The 19,327-nt window shown below is 41.4% G+C and overlaps 1 protein-coding gene across 3 annotated transcripts in view; it reads left to right on the top strand.

Moving 5' to 3' along the window:
• The window catches only part of Armh4 (armadillo like helical domain containing 4), a 118,599-nt gene that overhangs the window by 27,036 nt on the left and 72,236 nt on the right, over positions 1-19,327 (top strand). For all 3 annotated transcript variants that reach the window (XM_010641436.2, XM_010641437.3, XM_033766766.1), the window contains one exon: positions 14,625-14,870. In XM_010641436.2, coding sequence (XP_010639738.1) covers positions 14,625-14,870 — 246 coding nt within the window. The remainder of the gene's footprint in view (positions 1-14,624; positions 14,871-19,327) is intronic.

Raw genomic sequence — 19,327 nt, 5'->3', positions numbered from 1 at the left:
TACTGGGAAGTAGCTTGGTCCCTGCTGTCAACTAGAAATGCCTGGATTTAAGTCCTGGCTTCCGTCATGAAAGAGCATTAAGCACTGAGCAAATTATTTAGCATCTTTGGACCTCAGTTTTCCCATCTGCGAGGCAAAGACATTGCTGTTTCTACCTTTTGGCCACTTGTGAGGGTTCAATGAGATCGTGTATGTCATATTCTCACCGTACTTTTGGACGTGGAGTAAATGCATGATGTGACTTAGTTTTATAACCAATAACCTCACTTCCTTTATCAGGTGATGAAACCCATCCTCTCCAAGCGGTCAGGACTCGGAGGCCAGACAGACAGTGATCGGAGCGGACAGTAGGGGCTGGCGGATGTGCCATAGGGTAGAGCACACAACCTCTGCCCCAGACAGATTCTCTCCAGACTGCTGTCAGGAGGAGACCTGGAGCTCAGGGAAGCGAGGTCCTGGATCTTTCCCAAATAAGCCCAGCCTTCTGATTTTGATATAAAATGGTCTGATTTGTTAAGTGTTGGGGAGGCATTCAAGTGTTTATTCTCTTTTATTTTTAGTATATGTGCTGCTGAAGTGAGCGCGATTCTCTTTTATTTTTATTACTGTGCACACACAGAATGAATCTGCCTCCTCAGACACTGGCCATCAGTCTGTGAATGCTCAGCTGGATTCTGTACGACGTCATGAACAGCAGGGCCAGATCTTTCCACTCAGTTGTGTGCACGGTGGCCTGTCGGTCAGAGCCAGGTATTGGGAACCCAATGGTGAATAATTATGGGTCTCATTCTGGGGCCGTCTTGCCTTCTACTTGGCTTTGCCTTGTTTGTTGTCGCTATTGGTCGGATCTTGTGCCTATGTGGGTCAGAAATTGGACAGTTTTTATGTGAATGAAGCAGCATTTCCCAGTCATCTTCTGCAAGAAATTCTGTAACGCTTAGCGCACATTTCTTGTGTCTGGTCTATATTGTTTCACTCCTTCTCACGGGACTCCATATCAACATCTGTACTCAGTTAGGTAAGAGGAACGCAGGAAACTTTAATAATTCTTTAAACCCATCCTGGGAAGACAGTGCGGGAGGAAAGGACACAGTTAAGGGGGGTCGAGGGACACCCTCTCCAAAAATGTTTGGGAGTTAAACTGTACAAGGGGAATTTACCCTGTCTCTCCCCTACCCACCAAGTAACGAAAGCATATAGACCGATCTTTCCTCAAAATGTTCAGATTACTCATTTGAAATGTTTACCATAAATTAATAAAAGTTGTATTCAGGCCCTATAAAGACATTAATATTTGTTTTGAAGAGGAACATAAAGCAGTTTAGTTTACTTTTGTTCAGTCAGCACATACTGAGTGGTTATTTTGTGCAGGGCACAATGCTTGACCCTCATGGTCCTCTGGTTTTTGAGACAGGGTCTCGCTATGTAGTTCAGACTGGCCTTGAACTCACTATGGAGCTAGGCTGGCCTTGAACTCACAGTGATCCTCCTGCCTCAGCTTCCTGAGTGCTGGGATTACAGGCGTGCTCCACCATGCCCTGCACAGTGAGCCTCATCTTTATACAAAGATGAATAAGACAAGATTTCTGCTTTCAAGGAGCTAAAGGCACATAGATATAATAAAACAAGCACACATTTTCACAAAATAATGTGTAAACCTCATTTTGGATAGGTTGAGTCATGGTTTACATTTTGAAGAGGAAATCTACTTTTATACATATTTTTACAACATCAACAGTCAATCTAACCAATCTATAATTTATCTTTTTAGTGTTTTGGGAGTTTTATGTTCAAGGTTTGTCTATTTACTAAAACACTCCTTCAGGACTATTACGTTACTGAGAAGGAAGGTTCTACTCCAGATGGTGCAGAATTTATTTATTTTTTTTCAGCTTCAATTGAGTTTATTGGTACATTTTAGGGATACAGTACAGTTACATTCATTGTTGGGATCTTGTACCTCCAAATGACAGGTCTTGGTTCTCATTTTTTTCCCTTGTCCCTGCCCTCCCTTCACCTCCTCCTCCCTTCCCCATCTACAAGCACTTTATTTCCATCTTTTCATTCTCTCACATTTTTTTCTTTTCCCTTATTACCCTTCCCCTACCCATCCCACCTTCCCTACACCTTTAGCCCCTTTCTTCCCATTTCACAATGTCAGTAATCTTATTAGGATCTTATGTATTATTGCAGTTTATTCGCACCAGAGAAACTATTTGGTATTTACACATGTGTGACTTTATTTATTTCACTTAGGAGTGTATCCTCAATATGTATCCATTTTCCTATGAATGAATCTATTTTCTCGTTCTTTATGGCTGAGTAATATTCCATTTTATAGAAAAACCACATCTTCTTTATCCAGTTTCCAACGGATGGGCAAATGGGCTGTTTCCAGGCTGTTTCCAAGTTTTAGCTATTACAAACTGTGCCGCTATAAACATGGGTGCATATACATCACTGTGATATGATTCTTTTAGTTCTTTTGGAAAGATACCCAGCAGAGGGATGGCTGGGTCAAATGGAACCTCCAGTCTAAACTCTTTGCGGTATCTTCATATTGATTTCCACAGTGGTTGCACCATTCTGCACTCCCACCAACAATGGAGAAGAGTTCCTTTCTCCCCACAACTCCTCCAACATTTGTTATTGTGTGATTTCTTGATAGCAGCCATTCTTTGTGGGGTGAGGTGGAATCTCAGTGTTGTTTTCATCTGCATCTCTCGAATGACCAATGATATGGAGCATTTTTTCATATATTTACTTGCTGCTTTTACTTCTTTGTCTGAGAAATGTCTGTTCATTTCAGATGAATCGGGTGTTTATATTTGGGGGGGTGCTGATTGTTTTGAGTTCTTTATATATTCTAGATAATAGTCCTTTGTCTGAGGAGCAACTGCTAAAATTTTTTCCCACATTGGAAAAACATAGGTTGTCTCTTAGTTCTGTTGATGGTTTCTTTTGCAGTACAGAAGCTTTTTAATAAGATGAGATCCCAGTTGTTGATTCTTTCTGCTAGTTCCCATGCTACTGAGGATTTGTTCATAAAGTCTTTTCCTATGCCAATGTCTTCCAGAGTTCTGCCTAACTTACCTTCCAGCAAGTTTAGTGTTTCTGTTTTAATATTTAGATCTTTAATCTGCTTGGATTTTAATTTAGTGCATGGTGAAAGATAAGGGTCCAGTTTTAAGCAGATGGTGCAGAATTTATAGATACAATATTAATACAGCTTTTATGTTTGTCCTCTAGCACCCTTGAGATACAGAATGACGTTGCTATGGTCTCATTTTCCAGAGGGAAATGTATAAAGGCTGTTACCTGAGTCCAGTGAGAGTTTAATGAATGGTGTCAGGCTCTGTAACTTCATTTATTCAGGTGACTCAATTTAATATGGGGCAGGATTTGTAGAAGATAGTGGAGAATATACCAGTGATGTCCAGGGATCAAGGCTGAAGTGGGATCAGGTTATGAGCAGTGTGTGTGGAGTAGTTTTTCAGGCTGCTCTCTTCACCTTCTTAGTCGTATAGAGGAAGACTACACTGCCAAGAGCAAAACCCTCAAGTTTAAAGAAAGTAATGATAAGTGAAGTGAGAAAAATGTTTAAATACATCTGAAATGTGGATTGAGGCTAAAACACTTTGCAGTGAGTTGAACTGGAAGGACTATTTCATCTCAGGTCTTTTTATTTTCTCATTAATTTGCATTTTAAATATTATTAACCCAAGATTGACGGAAATTTTGAAGTATTGTATTTACTGGTTAATAGAAAGGAAGTTTGAAATACAATAAAAAATTTCAAGAAAATGGTGCAGGTTAATATGTGAACTTTAAAAAATCATGGCTCATTTAAAAGAGAGAACTGAAGAAATTAACAGAAGTGTGCAAAGAAGGTAACATTTAATAAACACTGTAATTGAGCTATTATCTAATTTTAAAGTGTACGCCAGATTCCCGATGCTCCTGTGAGTATTTGAAATTGGAGAGATTTGAAAATGAAATTTGGAAGGCAAACAAAAGCTCTTCCTTAACTTGTTGGCCCCACTTCAAATGAAGATAATATAGATGTATTTGAAAAGTGCGATATTTCAGGACTGGGCATATGGCTCAGTGGTGGAGCACTTTTCTAGCATGCAGGAGGCCCTGAGTTTCAATTCCAGCACTGAAAACAAAAGAAAACAACCAAAAACCTAAACACTTAAAGCAGAAAACTTTGGTGTGCTCTCATGTAGCAAAATAACTAGATCTTGTATAAAACATGCACAGTACATTAGTGTATGGGTGAGATTACAAGTAGTCCTAAACACCTCCAAGGACTGCATTCTCTAGTTTGGTCTTGGAGAAGAAAATGTAAATTCTTTACAGAAACAAACCATGCCCAGTAGAGACCCATGGTTTCTCATGGATTAAAATCAAACAAATATGAAATGTGTAAAAAAATTTCAACAGATTAATCAGGAAACAACTCACCATGACTGTGAGTCAGCAGAGAAGTCATACACTTGATTGGTCTATTTTTTTTTTAATCCAGGACCTTAAATACTAAGACTATCAGACACAGAATATGAAATAATCACGTATAAAAGGTCTAAAGAAATAAAAAGTGAGGGCCAGGGATTCAGTTCAGTGGGTCTGCTGCCTGCTTCGCAAGTGCAAGGTCCGGAGTTCAATCACCAGTACCAAAAAAATACAACAGAAAGAAATACAAAAACAAAAGCAAAAAGAAGTAGATGAAATCATAAACCAAAACAAGTAAAAAAAGGCTATAAAAATGCAGCAGATTTTTTAAAAAAAGACCCAAACATGATACTTAGATATAAAAATATCATTGTTGAAAATAAAAACTTCAGTGATGGGTTAAATACATAAGAAGAAAGAATTACTGGACTGGAAGATCAATTTGAAGGCATTCTTTTTTAAAAAAATGTTTTTGAGAAAGGGTCTTACTGTGTAGCCCAGGCTGGCCTCAAACTCATGGGGATGTTCCTGCCTCAGCCTCCCAAGTGCTGAATTTCTAGATGTGTGCCACCATGTCCAGCTCTTGAAGGCATTCTGGGGAGTGTGGTGTCAAGAGGCCAGTCGGACATCATGAAAGAAAAGCTAAGCTATATGGAGATCAGAGTAGGAATTTCTCATGAATGTGTCATTGGGGCCCCAGTAGGAAGAAGATAGAAAGGAGAAGAGAAAAGATTTGTAGTGCCAGTTATTAAGCCTTTTTCTAAAACAGAAGCAAGATATTAATCTGGGACACAGGAAGTACAATGTAAAAGAAATAAACCATAAAATGCCCAAACAAATACACCAAGAAGACGTAATGAACGTCACACCTACGTCATTGGAAAAAAACCCAAAACTCACAACAGTCTTAATATCTATCACCAGTAGAATGGACAGATGAATTTTGGTAGGTTAGTGCAAGGAAAAATTATGTGCCACTGAATAATGGGTGAATGGGAGCTGCATGTGAGAATCCAGGTGACTCTCACTGTGAAAAATGCTAAACATGAAGCAATATACACTACATAATTCCTTTTATGTAAATTTCTAATGCTGGCCAATCTCATCTCTGGTGTTAGAGTCTGTGGGGTCCTTAGCAGGATGAAGGCCGCTGAGACGGGCCGTTTCTGAACTTGGATGGTGGATGTACTCATCTGGTCATTGTGTAGTAGTATGGTAAGTTACACTTTTGTGGTTTGTCACCTTTTTATTTGTATGTCAGTACATCAATTTGTATGTTAATACATCAGTACAACACTTAAAAAAAGATGTGCTTTCCAAGATATATATTGTAATGGAACTGAAGAATAATGAAGACAAAGAGGAAAATCTTAAAATGTAGCTTTTAAGGAACAAGTACAGAGGAAAAGGAGAGAATACCTACAAAGGAACAACATTAAATGAGGGCAGACTTCTTGGGAAAAATAACGAAAGCAGAAACTAGGGGACAGGAAGTGATGTCTTCAAAGTCCTAAAGGAAATTAACTGACAGCCTAGAATTATGTTCCCTCCGCTTTTTCACACTTGATCTTAGCCAAGAGGCCGAGAAGCGATCCCTTCTGCTTTTTCAGAGTAAAGCAGAATTACTAAGAACAGAATTTAGAAAAGAAACTTCTGAAGGATGCGTGTAAGGAAGAAAATAACTAACCTAGGAGAAAGGGCTGAGATGCAAAAACTAGTGAACAAATAGATCGATAGACATGTACACAAATCACAAAAACCTTGTCTAAAAGAAATAGAATTATTTGTAACTTACAGAGTAAGAAGAGAAGTCAGAGCTAAAATGGACAATAATAGGATGTACATTAGGAAGGTGTGATCGGTGTGAAATGTTCCAAACCCTTTTTAATGACTAGTAAGACAGTGACTACTGTTAGTATTGTCTAGCTAAATATGCAAGGGAAAAATTTTTTTGATCTTACTGAGTTTATTGGTACTTTTTAAGTATACAGTACAGTTATAGTCATCGTTGGGATCTTGTACCTTTACATGACAGATCTTGGTTCTCATTTTTTCGCATAGGAAAAAAATTGAGTAAGGCTAAAAAAGGGGAATGTAGTAGCACATGTAATCTAAAAGTCCCAACGTATTCAGTGGTTTTGTATGGCACCCAGGGGAAGACGGAGGCTAAGGTGGAGTGGAATATGTGAAAAGATACAGGGCAGTTTCATTCTAGTTTTTAAAGGAATGGAGTTCTTGGAGTTCATTATACTGTGAAGCTTAGTAAGATAAATATAGTGTGTGTATACAGAATACAAATCTCTTATTTGTGTTAACATTTTTGCTGTTAAGCTGTATAAGACATATAGACATACATGAAGATACATTCTCTTCTGTTTACCTAATGTTACACAGTAAAAATGTAACAGCAGGGATATTTTGTGATAGTTGTTTCAGAAACTTGAGATTCTTCAGCACCTTCTGATCTTGGAGGGCCATCTACTGGAGAATCGCTTCGTATCCTAAATTCAGTTTGGTTTTTTTTTTCCCTTCTCTCGATTTTATTTTTTAACAGTCTGATGCCCAAAGTCTATTTTTTTGTTTGTTTTTGTTTTAAGATGGAAATAAAAGTAGCTCATCCCGAGGGCTTCTGTTATTTTCACGAGTGGAAACCTTTTCTGCTGCGGCGTCTTTTGATAACATCGGGAAACGTTTCTGCTTGTAGAAAGATGTCACTGGGATGTGTTCCTGCCCTGCCTTTCACAGGGAGAGCAGAAGAGACCAACACGCTCAGCTCAGGGCCCCAGAAGCGATATTGTCTTTCCATGATATTTTTTCCCTGTTTACATGCACAGGTCTGTTTACTTTAGATTTGGTTTTAAACTTAGAAAAGGGAAGACTACAAGCCACTGCAAAGGGAGATTTCTCATATAAAACATACGAGTAAACGTGTCACGCAAGGTTAAGTTCATCCTTGCGATTCCAAGAAGGTGAAGGCTCGGGTGAGTTGTTCCCTGTAACTCCGAAGGGCGGGACGTGTCGGGTTTCTGCAGTACTGTGTTGCACCCCGTTTTGGGGTCGCTCGTTCTCAGGGGTGCTCCCTCCTGTGACTAGGAACAGTGTGGACATGCTGACCACCATCTGTCTTTGTTGGGAGCTGTCTGTGAAGCAGAAGCCTACTCTGGGGCAAAATGAAAACTTGGTTTTTGGTAACTTTGGGAAGAGATGTTTGTGATGAGTAAAGGAAACAGTTCTGATGTAGCGAGGCAGCAATTACGGGTCTGAACAAACTCAGAATCTCCTGTGATTCTGTTTGAGGACTGAGGTAGTAATATTTGACGAGTGAAATGCCCTGCGAGTAAAACAGAGCTGGAAAACTTGCTTGCTCTGTGTTTAGCAAGCTTGGAGGACAGTGCCTGCAGAGCTTTTGAGTTCTTTGGAAGTTATAAAAGCGCTGTAAGTACGAAGTATTGCTGTTACAAGGGTTAGGAGACAGCGCTTAGGAGATTTTGTCGGAGAGAGTCCAGGCAGATGAAACTGGCTTCGAGGAGCTACTTTCTCGACAGTTTTTGCTTCCTGTCACTTGGGACAGGGCATTTCTCAGTTTGAGCTCTGGGCACAGCACTTAGCATCCACAGGCATCTCTGAGCCGTGTGGCAGGCAGGGTTAGTGACACTGGGTGGTTTACAGCTCTTGTGTGTAACCGTTTCCATTTGCCTCAAGTGCAGCGGTCTGGAGTGGAGCTGCATCCCAGCCCCGCTACACAGCCAGCTGTCTCAGCTGATGCTGGAGTCGTGCCTCACATTCTCTGGGAGTTAGACTCTGTGACAGAGGACACGAAGCAAGAGCATCAGGTGGATCCAGGGGCCAGGTCAAAATAAGGATGTTATGGGGAGGCCACTAGCTCGCGGCAGGGGACTTCAATTGGTGCTGATGGCATCCTGCATCTAGTGGGGTCCCTAAGCTTTCGGGGGACACTGGCTCAACAGGAGTCAAAGGCGTCTATATGACATATGTCACACATGGATTTGGGGTGAGGGTGACACAGTGTGGTGGGAGGGGCTCGTCTGTAAGGAGAGACGATTACTAAGGACCCTTCGTCCCTTCATCTTTGGACGCTCTTGGTGTTGGCGTCACTGTTTAGAGCTGTGGAATAATCGATGGGAAACTGAGCTGGGGAAAGACCTGTCCATCCAGAGGATGTGCTCTCTGTTCTCATCAACAGGCTGCACTTTCCAAACCTTCTCTTCCTGCAGTCATCTTAAGGGACTCTCAGGACAAAGACTACCTCAAGTTCCTGAGCATTGTCACTGTCTGTTGATATACAAGTGTATCTGTTATTAGGGCAGACCGAGAGCAGTTGTTTAATAGTAGAGGTTTACTTTGTCTTTTTTTGGCCATCTTCGTTGTGTGTGTGTGTGTGTGTGTTTACCTTGACCCACATGCATAGCTGGTGCTCAGATAAACAGAAAGAATATTTGGGCCTTACTTAAAACAAAATCGCAAAATTGCAAAATTCAAGAGAGCATTACCCTATATGCGTTGTAACCTCGTAGTGTTATTTGAATATGTTCTTCTTTACTTTTAGACCTTCAGATCAGAGATCTGGTTATTGCTTTTGGTGCAGCTGGGCACTGTCCTTTCGTGTTCAGAGGTGTTCACGACATCACTGCTTCTCTTGGGTGTAACTGGTTGAGAAACTGTCTTCTCTTTTGAGTTTTTTTGTTTGTTTTTGTGGTACCGGGGGGATCTTTTCAGTTTTGATGAATAGAAGATGAATTCATAGAGCTCTGGTTTGTTTTACACCTGTTGGTTTTATGTGTTGCCTTTGTGCTTGCTGTAAGATTATTCAGAGGAGTGTGTTTGTTTAGATGTTACTTTATGTTTCCTGAGATCTGGATTTTAAAACCTGTATCTAACCTGTTGTGAATTGATCCCTCCACCCCTTCCTCCCTCTGTTAATTTAATAAATACTTACTGGGCTTTGGTGTTGCCAAACACTGCTCATCATGGAAGATATAACAGCAGATAAAACTATTCTTTCCTTATTCCATAATGTTTTACTTTCTGGGTCTAGGTGCTAGAAAGTACATTATTTTGCTAATATCAGGAAAGGGGATTATAGCTGTTTCGTTATGCTGTGTGTTAGTAGTGTTCTGTTGGTGACTGCAGCAGGGTACAGGTGCTGTACGACTAAGGGTGTTCATTTAATGGCTATCAAATGATTGTAGGCTGCTACAAAAATATTTTCTGGCAGAAAAAGATGCTGAGAGAATAGACTAGGCTGAGGTAGAAATCTTTCTTTCATGTTATCGAAGCTTCTCTTTCCTTTAGCATCTCATGCTTGCTCTATGATTCTTAAATACTAAAAGTAACAAATAGTAAATCTTCTAAGTTGCTTGGTGCCAAAGGGTGAGTCTTTCCTCTTTTACCACATGAGAAGCAGAGTGCTGTCATACTTTTGGGTAGGATAAATTGTACATTACTCAGATATTTCTGAAAAGGGAGTGCTCCTTGGTTTTAGGGTCAGACCCAGTGGGAGGTATTGTATGCAGGGCATTTTGGAGCAGGGAGGAGTAGAGTTTGTGCTACCTGTTGACCCTGCCAGTGCCCTGCAGATCACATTGTGAAGACGGAAACCTTCTTATTGCCCTAGGTTTGCTCAGTGTACCCCTTTTTTCAAGACAAAAGGGTGGGGTAAGATAAAGTGCCTCTCATTCTTGATTCTACTGTTTAAGCAAAGATGTTGAAGACCAGTAGAAGCTGTACTGGTCAGAGGAAAGTGAAGCAAAAGTATAAGTATCAGTTATCACCATTGTTCTATCAAGGTAGACACCCAATGTCTGCGGGGAGCATAGGGAACTAAAAGTAATTTCATAATGCTTCACATATAAAGATGAGGACTAGGGTGTAGTCAGCAGTACCCAGCATTTGTGAGGCCCTGGGCTCAGTCTGAGTCACCTTACAAAGAAGAAAAAAAATACATAAAATTTTAGCTGTGTATGGTGACTCTTTTTTGTAGTCCCAGCTACTCAAAAGGTGGAGGCGGGAAGATCGCATGAGCCTGGGAGATTGAGGCCACTGTGGGCAACACAGCAAAACCCTTCCTCTTTAGAAGAATTAATTAATTAAAAAAAGGGATAAAGAAGTGCTATCCTCTTTAGCTTCTGACCAGTTCTTGTGTCTAGGAGGAAGGTCCACAAAGCCCTTACACAGTTCTGATGATCCTTGGTAGTTTTCCTTCCCCATTGCCCATGCATTTTCACGGTCCAGCCTCCTGCTCAGCTTCTCTCTAGTTAGAGTCCCGGGTGCATCTTTATAATTCTTTATTCCCACATGCTCACATTCTTCCTTACCGTCTCTCCACCCAGTCAGATGTGCTGTTGCTCAAAGTGCTCAGCCAATCAACCTCTCCACCCAGCTTGGCAGCCGAGGGCTGAGGGCAGCTGCCAGAAAACACGAAGATTAGGCCACCTTAGATCCATGCCATGTGTCCCAGGGCTACCCACCTGTGCCTCTCTCCTGTGTACAAGATGACTGTTTCGCATGCTCTCCTCTCGCCTCCAATTACTGACAGATCTTTTCCTATCCAGTTTCTTTTTTTTTTTGAAGTGCAAGTCTTCTTTATTTGTTTGTTTATTCTTTTTTTAAAAAAATTGAGTTTATTGATACATTTTAGGTATACAATACAGTTACATTCACTATTGGGATCTTGTACCTTCACATGACAGGTCTTGGTTCTCATTTTTTCCCCTTGTCCCTGCCCTCCCTTCACCCCCCCCATTTACAAACACTTTATTTCCATTTTTTCATTTTCTCCTATTTTTTTCTTTTCCCTTATTACCTTTCCCCTACCCTTCCCACTTTCCCTACACCTTTAGCCCTTTTCTTCCCATTTCACAATCACAGGAAGTAACAAAACAGATCAGTCAGGCTCTAGAAAAATTCAAAACAGAAATAATTTCCCAGATAACCATAGAGATAGTGAGCAAAATGAAAGTCATGATTCGAGACTGTAGAACAGAAACTGACAAAAAAATAGATGAGCTCAGGACCATGATGGAAGCCATGAAGTCACAGCATAAGAAAGAGATGGAGGGGCCGGGGATTTAGCTTAGTGGTTCGGTGGCCTGCCTTGCAAGCTCAAGGACCCAAGTTCAATCCCTGGTACCAAAAAAAAAAAAAAAAAAAAAAAAAAAAAAAAAGAAGAAAAAGAAAATGGAAACAATAAATACCCAACATAGAAAAGAAATGGAATCCATAAAACAGATTCAAACAGATATCCAGGAGATTAAAAACTCCATTAAAAGTGTTTGCAACAGAATAAAAGAATGCAAAGATAGACTCTCAGATATAGAAGATAAGATTGCAGTCAGCGATAGTGAAAAGAGAGGTCTCTTAAAAACAGTAGGGGATCATGAGAAGAGAAACCTATCCAGTTTCTTATGGGACTGAGACAGTAAGAGAGAGATGGAGATACCTTTCCTATATTTCCACCACCCAAACTGCCCGCCTGCAGTAGGGCCTGTGCTGTCTGCCCGTCCTATGCCTGAGCAGCCTGCAGCCTGGTCCCTGTCCCTTTGCCAAGAGTGGAGAAGCCCCCCTTCCCCGGTGTCTGAGTGCCAGGCTCTGGTCTGAGGACCTCTGTGCTAATGGAGATTGACCCCAAAGCTCCCTCCAGCTGTACCTCAATGTCTCTGTTCTTTTTCAGCTAAATTTCTGGTTAGAGTGTTCTGTGTTTGTTGTGTTGACCTCTTCATTTCACATTTTCTTTTGAACCTCTCCAACTTGGCTTTTGTCCCTTTGATTCCGTGGAAGTGACTGTTTTCCGGTGCAGAGGATCACACTCACATTTCTTAGCTGGCCCCTCAGAAAAGCCTCACCCATTTGCCTCCTAGACACCACACTTGTCTTGGTTTTTCTCCCACCTTGGCGTCCCCTCTCTGTCTCCTTTGCTGGGCCCCTCTGCTGGCCAGCCTCTCTGTGGTGCTGGCCTGGGCTTTGGGCTGGGTCACTTCCCTTTCTTTCCACACTGCAATTGATGACTCCTCTATTTTAATTTAACACATAGACTCTGGCATTTTTGTTTGGATGTCATAGGCATGCCCATTACACAACTAATAAATACACCTCAAAATTGTTGATTTTGTTCTTTATCCTCTGTTCTTATTTTCAGTACGGTGGTATCTCTACGTGCGCCTTACATTGTAATTGCCAGCAGGGCTCTACCTTCAAGTTACTTTGCAGATCTGCCCACCTCTCACCCCTTCCCAGACTATACCCAAGTCCAAAACACCCTCATGTGTCCTAAGTTTTAAGTGGTCTCCTAGGGTGTCATCCTACTTCCTCTTTTCCTCTGATTTAGCCTGTTTCCCACCTGGAAGCCAGAGGCATTCTTTAAAAATATAGCTCAATCTTGCCCTCCCTACCCTCTCCTACCTCCTTTCCTGTTTCTCTCTGCCCCTCCCTGCTGCCTCCCACCAGCACAGTCTTCTGTGCCACTCTTTGAACACAACAGGTACATGTGAACCTCAAAACTTTCGCTGTCCTCACTGCTGAGAATGTCCTTCCTGTAGACACTGACCTCAGTTAAGCAATGGAACTCATTATTTTAGTGTGGCCTTTATGCAAACTGCACTTTATGAGAAAAGCTTTCCTAAATCTTTTCATCTAACATAACAGCAGCTCACATTTTTTAGTCTTCTCGACAGTTCTGAGCAGAGTTAGTGCTAGGCATCTGCTGGCACATCTGATTGCTGTGTTTCCCCCTGAGAGGTGTCTCAGGTCCAGGAAGGCAGAAGTGTTCTTGCTTTATCCCTGGTCCTGGGAACAGCACCCATTGGGCCCTTGATAAATGTCTGTTTAAATTTTGGTATAGTGACAGGTATTAAGGACTATAATGTTAAAAGACATAAATTTCAGCGTGTTTTATTTTAAGGTGAGTTTTTAAAATAGTTTATAAGAGATATTTTCCTGTGTAGACCTCAGGGTGTTCTGGGGCCTACAAATAAATGTGACCCCCAGCAGCTTCAATTCTTGATGTTCAGAAAGCTTGTAATTTTTACATGGAATGTGTTATTTATTCAGCAGAACTAATGTGTTTGACCCTTTTAAACTTCTGACAAATTCTAATATTTAAAAGGCTTAGGAAAAAAGGTGTGAGTATGTAAAACTGGAAAAATTGTGGCAAAAGGATTAAAAGTCACTTGCCAAATAAACATATTCTCATGGTTAAAAAAAAAAAAAAGAATAAAGGCAAGAGTTAGTCTTTCTTAAAACTTAAAAGGCAGAGAAAGAGAGCGCCAGGCTTCCTGAGAGGCCTTAGCTGCCCCTGCCCCTCTGTGCCTGCCCTGCCACAAGGTGGGGTCCTGTTGTGGTCACTGCTGTGGTGAGGCAGGCAGGAGCCACAGGTGAGGACTTGGCTGTCACTGAGGGCTTGTCAGGGCTTAGAGATAGAGCCATGGCGAGAAGGTGGCTCGAAGTCTTTCTAAGAAATCGAAACTGGGGAACAACACAGGTAGGATCTTATTTTCCTTAAGCCCTCTCCACCTGAAGCAGGGAAAATGGCCACAGCTGTCGCTGGCAACTCCTGTGGTGATGGTGGTGATGGGATTTTCTGAATGTCCTGAACAACACTTTCTGATGGAGTGGGGCTGGAAAGGCTGGCACCTCGTTCCCAGTTTCCTGGTCACCCTCTGTCACCCTCCACCGAGAAACAGGAGCCAAGAGCGGAGTTCTGTCCCACTCCCTCAGCTTGGCTGTGAGTTCTGCTCACTGTTGTGCAAGAGCAGAAAGGAAACCAGACCCAAATGATGAATTCTTGTCTTTAATGTTATGAGATATAAAGGGAGGAGGTCAAATCTTTTAAAATTCTGTTGCCATGTAATTTCTGACAGATAAATCCTTCGTGACCTCCTGAAAACCGAAATGGGAAGGTTTCCTACCCTTGCAAATATACATCGCTCTGAACTTTAACTCCGAATAAACATGATGCATAGTGTATGTCTGACATAACCATGACTTTGAAAGTTTAAAATATGGGGTGTTTGGTGGGCACAAAATCCCACAAAGCTCACTTTTTTGGCCATAAAAGTTGATTTTAAGAGATCAAGTGTGGTGAAAGTTCAGAGCTTGGATGGTTTCAGGAGTTTGCTTTCTTTGAGAATGTGCTCCTTGTTCCTTTTTCCCAGAGGAAGAAGATGATGAGGATGAAGAGGATGAAGAAGATGAAGATGAAGAGGAGGAAGAGGAGGAAGATAAAGATGCAGACTCCCTAGATGAGAGCTTCGATGGTGACAGCGACCTTCCAGGCTTTACTCTCCCTGGTGTCACATCGCAGGAGCCTGGCTTGGAGCAGGGAAACGGGGACCCACTGGCAGGAGCCACCTACCAGATGCCAGACGCCATCGAGTGGGAGCAGCAGAATCAAGGCCTGGGTGAGTGTCGGCCTACTTCTCTTTCTTCCCTCCCTCCTCCTTTTATTTTCCTAAGGTGACTTCTTTCATGGAGCAGAATGATTTTTTTTCTTGTGGTTTTGAGTGGTTCACTTGGGAAAATTTGTGTTCTTTTTTTTTTTTTTTTTTTTGGTACTGGGGATCAAACTTGGGTCCTTGTGCTTGTGAGGCAGGCGGTGAAACCACTGAGCTAAATCCCCGGCAAAAAAAATTGTGTTCTTAAACTCTGGACTCCAGTCTCCCGTTGCTCCTTATGAGTGTAGTCACCTGGTTTGGGAAGGAATTTTATTTTTCCTTGCTAGCAAGAAGACAGCTTAGGAGGACTTGCAAGTGTGTAATCAGTGTACTGACCCAGCAGCGCAGATGGACTGGAATAATAAAACAGGTGGATGTTGTCACCCTCTTCCCTGTCAAATTCATTCCTGGGGAAGGAGCTTCCCTGGTGCTGTGAGCATCCAGGCAGCCTCATAACTCCTCGGTTCACCATCAGACACAGTGTCATCTTAGCATTCAGCACGCAGACACCTTCTTCCGACTTGCCATGAGAGACCTTGATTGGGCTGTCCCCCTGTGTGGCGTCCCTGTCCTACCCTGGGAAGATTCCCAACTTATCGCTTTCCTCTCTTGTCAGGAGAGACAGGTCTGAGCGAAAGGAACCCTCTCTTGACCTGAGGTGCAAGTACTCTCTTTAGAGAAATCACCTCTATAAAATTCTCCAGCAGCTGGGTCTGTTTATATCTTCAGTGTGGCAGACAGTAAGTTGAAGAGTCACATTACCAGTTGTGGGACTATTTTATTGTAAATTGGAGTGTTGATCTGGGAATTTGCTTTGAATATAATTATGGGATTGTTACCCTATAGGTTGGCATAAAATTTGTATCTGGAGTGTAGCTGGGATTTTCTGTGGAATATGCATATAGGAAAGAGAGAGGATAATAAAGGATCATGTCCAGTGGGCAGCCAGAGAGAATTATTATTGTGCGTCTAATATTTACCAAATTAGAGATGCAGCATGTTTTCAGTAATAATTGCTTTAAAATGTATCAAATAAATAAAAAGGTATCAAATAAATAAAAAGCTTATAAACACATAACATAGTACAAAATAATATGAACTCTGGTCTTGAGCAAGTGAACAAATTTAGTAAGCAAAACTACATACAATATAAAACTACTACACACACAGTAAGCAAAACTACTATATATACAGTTGAAATGAATGAAATAAAGTGCAAAATGGGAATATGATGTACTACAGAGCAAGTTAGAGACAAAGACAGACATTTGTATGTAAAAGTGACTCCGGGTGGGGACTTGGTGCTGTGGAGCTATCATGTCATGTGGTGTTCTTCGTATGGCTCGGATGAGTATTTGGGACCACTTTGCTGGAGAGATGAGTGAAGGAGAGCGAGGGGAAACGGCCTTCCTACAGAAATAACAAGTTCATACGGCACCTGCCCCAGGGTGATGGTCAGAGCAACCGGCTTTCCTCATTCATGAAGCTGCCTTGCCATCGACGAATAATTATAAGTAATTGGACGGACTGTGGAGCTTAGAAAATTGTGGAGAGGGGTCGGTTCAAAGCTACAGTGATCATTTTGTCTGTGGCCTTGTGCCTCTCACCACAAATTCACCGCCTCATGGTAGTCAGATGTTTAAGGAACCGACTCTCTTGAGACGTGGTACACACAAACTGCACCTCTGAAACGCGCAGTTCAGTGCATTTTGACACTGTCACCCGCGTAGCCGGGTCCCAGTGCAGAACATTTCTTCCTGCCATCCCACCTGGGAGCTGTCTGCCCTGTGCAGTGCCTCCCTCAGCCCCAGCTCTAGGTGGGCACTGCCTTACTTTTGTCCCCACAGATGAGTCTGCGGTTTCCAGAATTCTGTAGAGAGAGATCATATATTATATGAGATGTGATCAAAGTATACGGTGAATGCTTAGATTAAACACATTGTTACAGTAAAGAGCACCAGCACCATCAGTCCTCTCGCACTGTTACCCCTCACTTCAGACACACTTACCTCATCACGTACGCTTCCTGCGGTAGCTCTGGAAATCCTTTTTCTGGAGTGCCATTAGCTGCACTGTCCTGGGTGCCTTGATGTCCTGAACTGATTCAAAATGTTTACCTTTCAGAGTCATTTGGACTTTGGGGAAGAGCCAGAAGGTGCATGTTGCTAGATCCAGTGAATAAAGTGGTTGAGGACACACTGTCCTGTTTTTATTTGACAGAAATTGCTGTAAATGGTTGATTAATGAGAGGGATCACAAAATATGGCGACTGTTTTTATTAACATTGGTTACAGTAAAAGACACATTGCGATTCATCTCCCTTAATATACTCCAGATATTTCTTCCTCACTTTGAACATATGCCTTTGTTCTTGGCAATGTATAATAAAGTTTTTAATGTAAACTTTTACTGTAAGAACTTTTTTTTTTTTTTTTTTTTTTTTTTTTTTTGGTTTTTGAGACAGGGTCTCACTATGTAGTTCAGACTGACCTGGAACTCACTATGTATCCCAGACTGGTCTGGAACTGACAGTGATCCTCCTGTTTTAGCCTCCCGAGTGCTGGGATTACAGGTGTGCGCCACCATGCCCAGCCTGAAAGAAAGTTTTTTAATGTAAGCATTCTTTTTTCACTGAGCACAATGACTTCAAGATTCACCTGTATCAGTAATTTGTCCTTTGCCATAGCTGGGTAGTATTAAATTCTGGGAACTACCACGTTTTGTTTTTTTGGTAGACATTTGAGTTGTTTTTATTTTTTAGCTAATAGTTTTAAGGTGTGTCAGGCACAAAGCTCAGGACAAGCAGGTCTTTTGTCCTCCTATCCTGTTTCTTAATTCCGACCCCTATGCATAGCTAAAGTTTCATAAATTAGTGATACCAATTTAGGATTTTTATGCTTTTATTTTTTTCACTTTATTTTATTTTACTAGTACATATTTGTAATTCATGCAGTTTATAGTCATCTTGTGGAGTGGTTACACGTACATATTACAGCTATTTTTTTAAATCCCCTTGTTGTGTGCTTTTAAAAGGCATTTCTGCATGTCCTGAGTTTTTAAACATCAGATTTTTCAAATTACAATTTACTACTTCCTAAGGTGTCCTTTGTTTTTTTCCTTAACTTCACTCAATAAAGCCATTTTGTCAGCCTTTTTTTTTTTTTTTTTTTTTTTTTGTATCAGGGATTGAACTCGGGACCTTAAGCTTTTGAGGCAGGTGGTGGAACCACCTAGCTAAATCCCCAGCCCTTGTCAGCCTGTTTTTAAGTATTGAATGTTTTGTGGAAAGCAAAAACAAGGACCATGTATTTCCAGTTGGTCTTTTTCCTACTGGGGAAAATTGTGTTTGACTAGTCTGAATCTGGAAGTTTATTGACCCAAAAACTTTTTCTTGGAGGGATAAGGGATATCCTCTCATAACTCAAAACCAGAAAGAACTTTTGGGTTGGATTTAATCGCTGCAGTTTCCTGAGTCCTCTCAGGTCAGGTCCCTCATTATGATGGCCTTGCAGCGTGAGGAACAATGGCTCTCCAACGATGTCCACGGTCTGATCTCTGGAAGCTGTGAGCACGTTATTCTGGATTATCTCGGTGCCCGGAGTGACCACGAAGGTTCTTATACGAGGGAGGCAGGAGGGTCAGAGAGGGAGAGCTGCTGAGAGGAGCGGATGCTGGTGTGGTATGGCCATGAGCTAGGCAGGCCATGAGCCTGGAGAGTCTGGGAGGCTGCAAACGCACTCTGCAGGGTTCAGGGAGGAGCACAGCCCTGCCAGTGTCAAGCTTAGCCCAGTGAAACCTATTTCAGACTTCTGACCTCCAGGGCTATGCAAGAATACATTTGGGATGTTTTAAGCACTAAAGTTTATGTGGTGTCTACAGCAGCACAGGGGACTAATACAGATGACAGTAAGTGTTTAATGAGCTACATTGTTTTTTTTATTGAGTTTATTGGTACAATCTAGGTATACAGTACAATTACATTCATTATTGGGATTCTGTACCTTTGCATAATAGGTCTTGATTCTCATTTTTTCCCCTTGTCTCTGCCCTCCCTTCACCCCCTCCTCCCCTTCCAATTTACAAACACTTTATTTCCATTTTTCAGTTTCTCATATTTTTTTCCTCTCCCTTATTACCTTTCCCCCACCCTTCCCACTGTCCCTACACCTTTAGCCCTTTACTTCCTATTTCACATTATTAATTATCTCATTAGGATCCTATGTACTATTATAATTTTTCACACCAAAGAAACTATTCAGTATTTCAGTTAAAGAAATCTCTGTATGAACATTAAAAATAGGGAATCCTAAAATAAAACTAAAAAGGAAAGTAAAAGAGAAAAGGCAATGATGTAACATTAAAATAATCCTTAATTCTGGAGATGAAAATGGTCCCTGAACATATTTAAATTGCTTCTTGCTCTT

This window comes from Fukomys damarensis, unplaced genomic scaffold, assembly GCF_012274545.1.
Source record: "Fukomys damarensis isolate Sample0158 unplaced genomic scaffold, DMR_v1.0_HiC HiC_scaffold_21, whole genome shotgun sequence".
Lineage (NCBI taxonomy): Eukaryota > Metazoa > Chordata > Mammalia > Rodentia > Bathyergidae > Fukomys > Fukomys damarensis.
The sequence above is the reverse complement of the archived record's forward strand: the minus strand, read 5'-3'. Positions and strand labels throughout refer to the sequence as shown.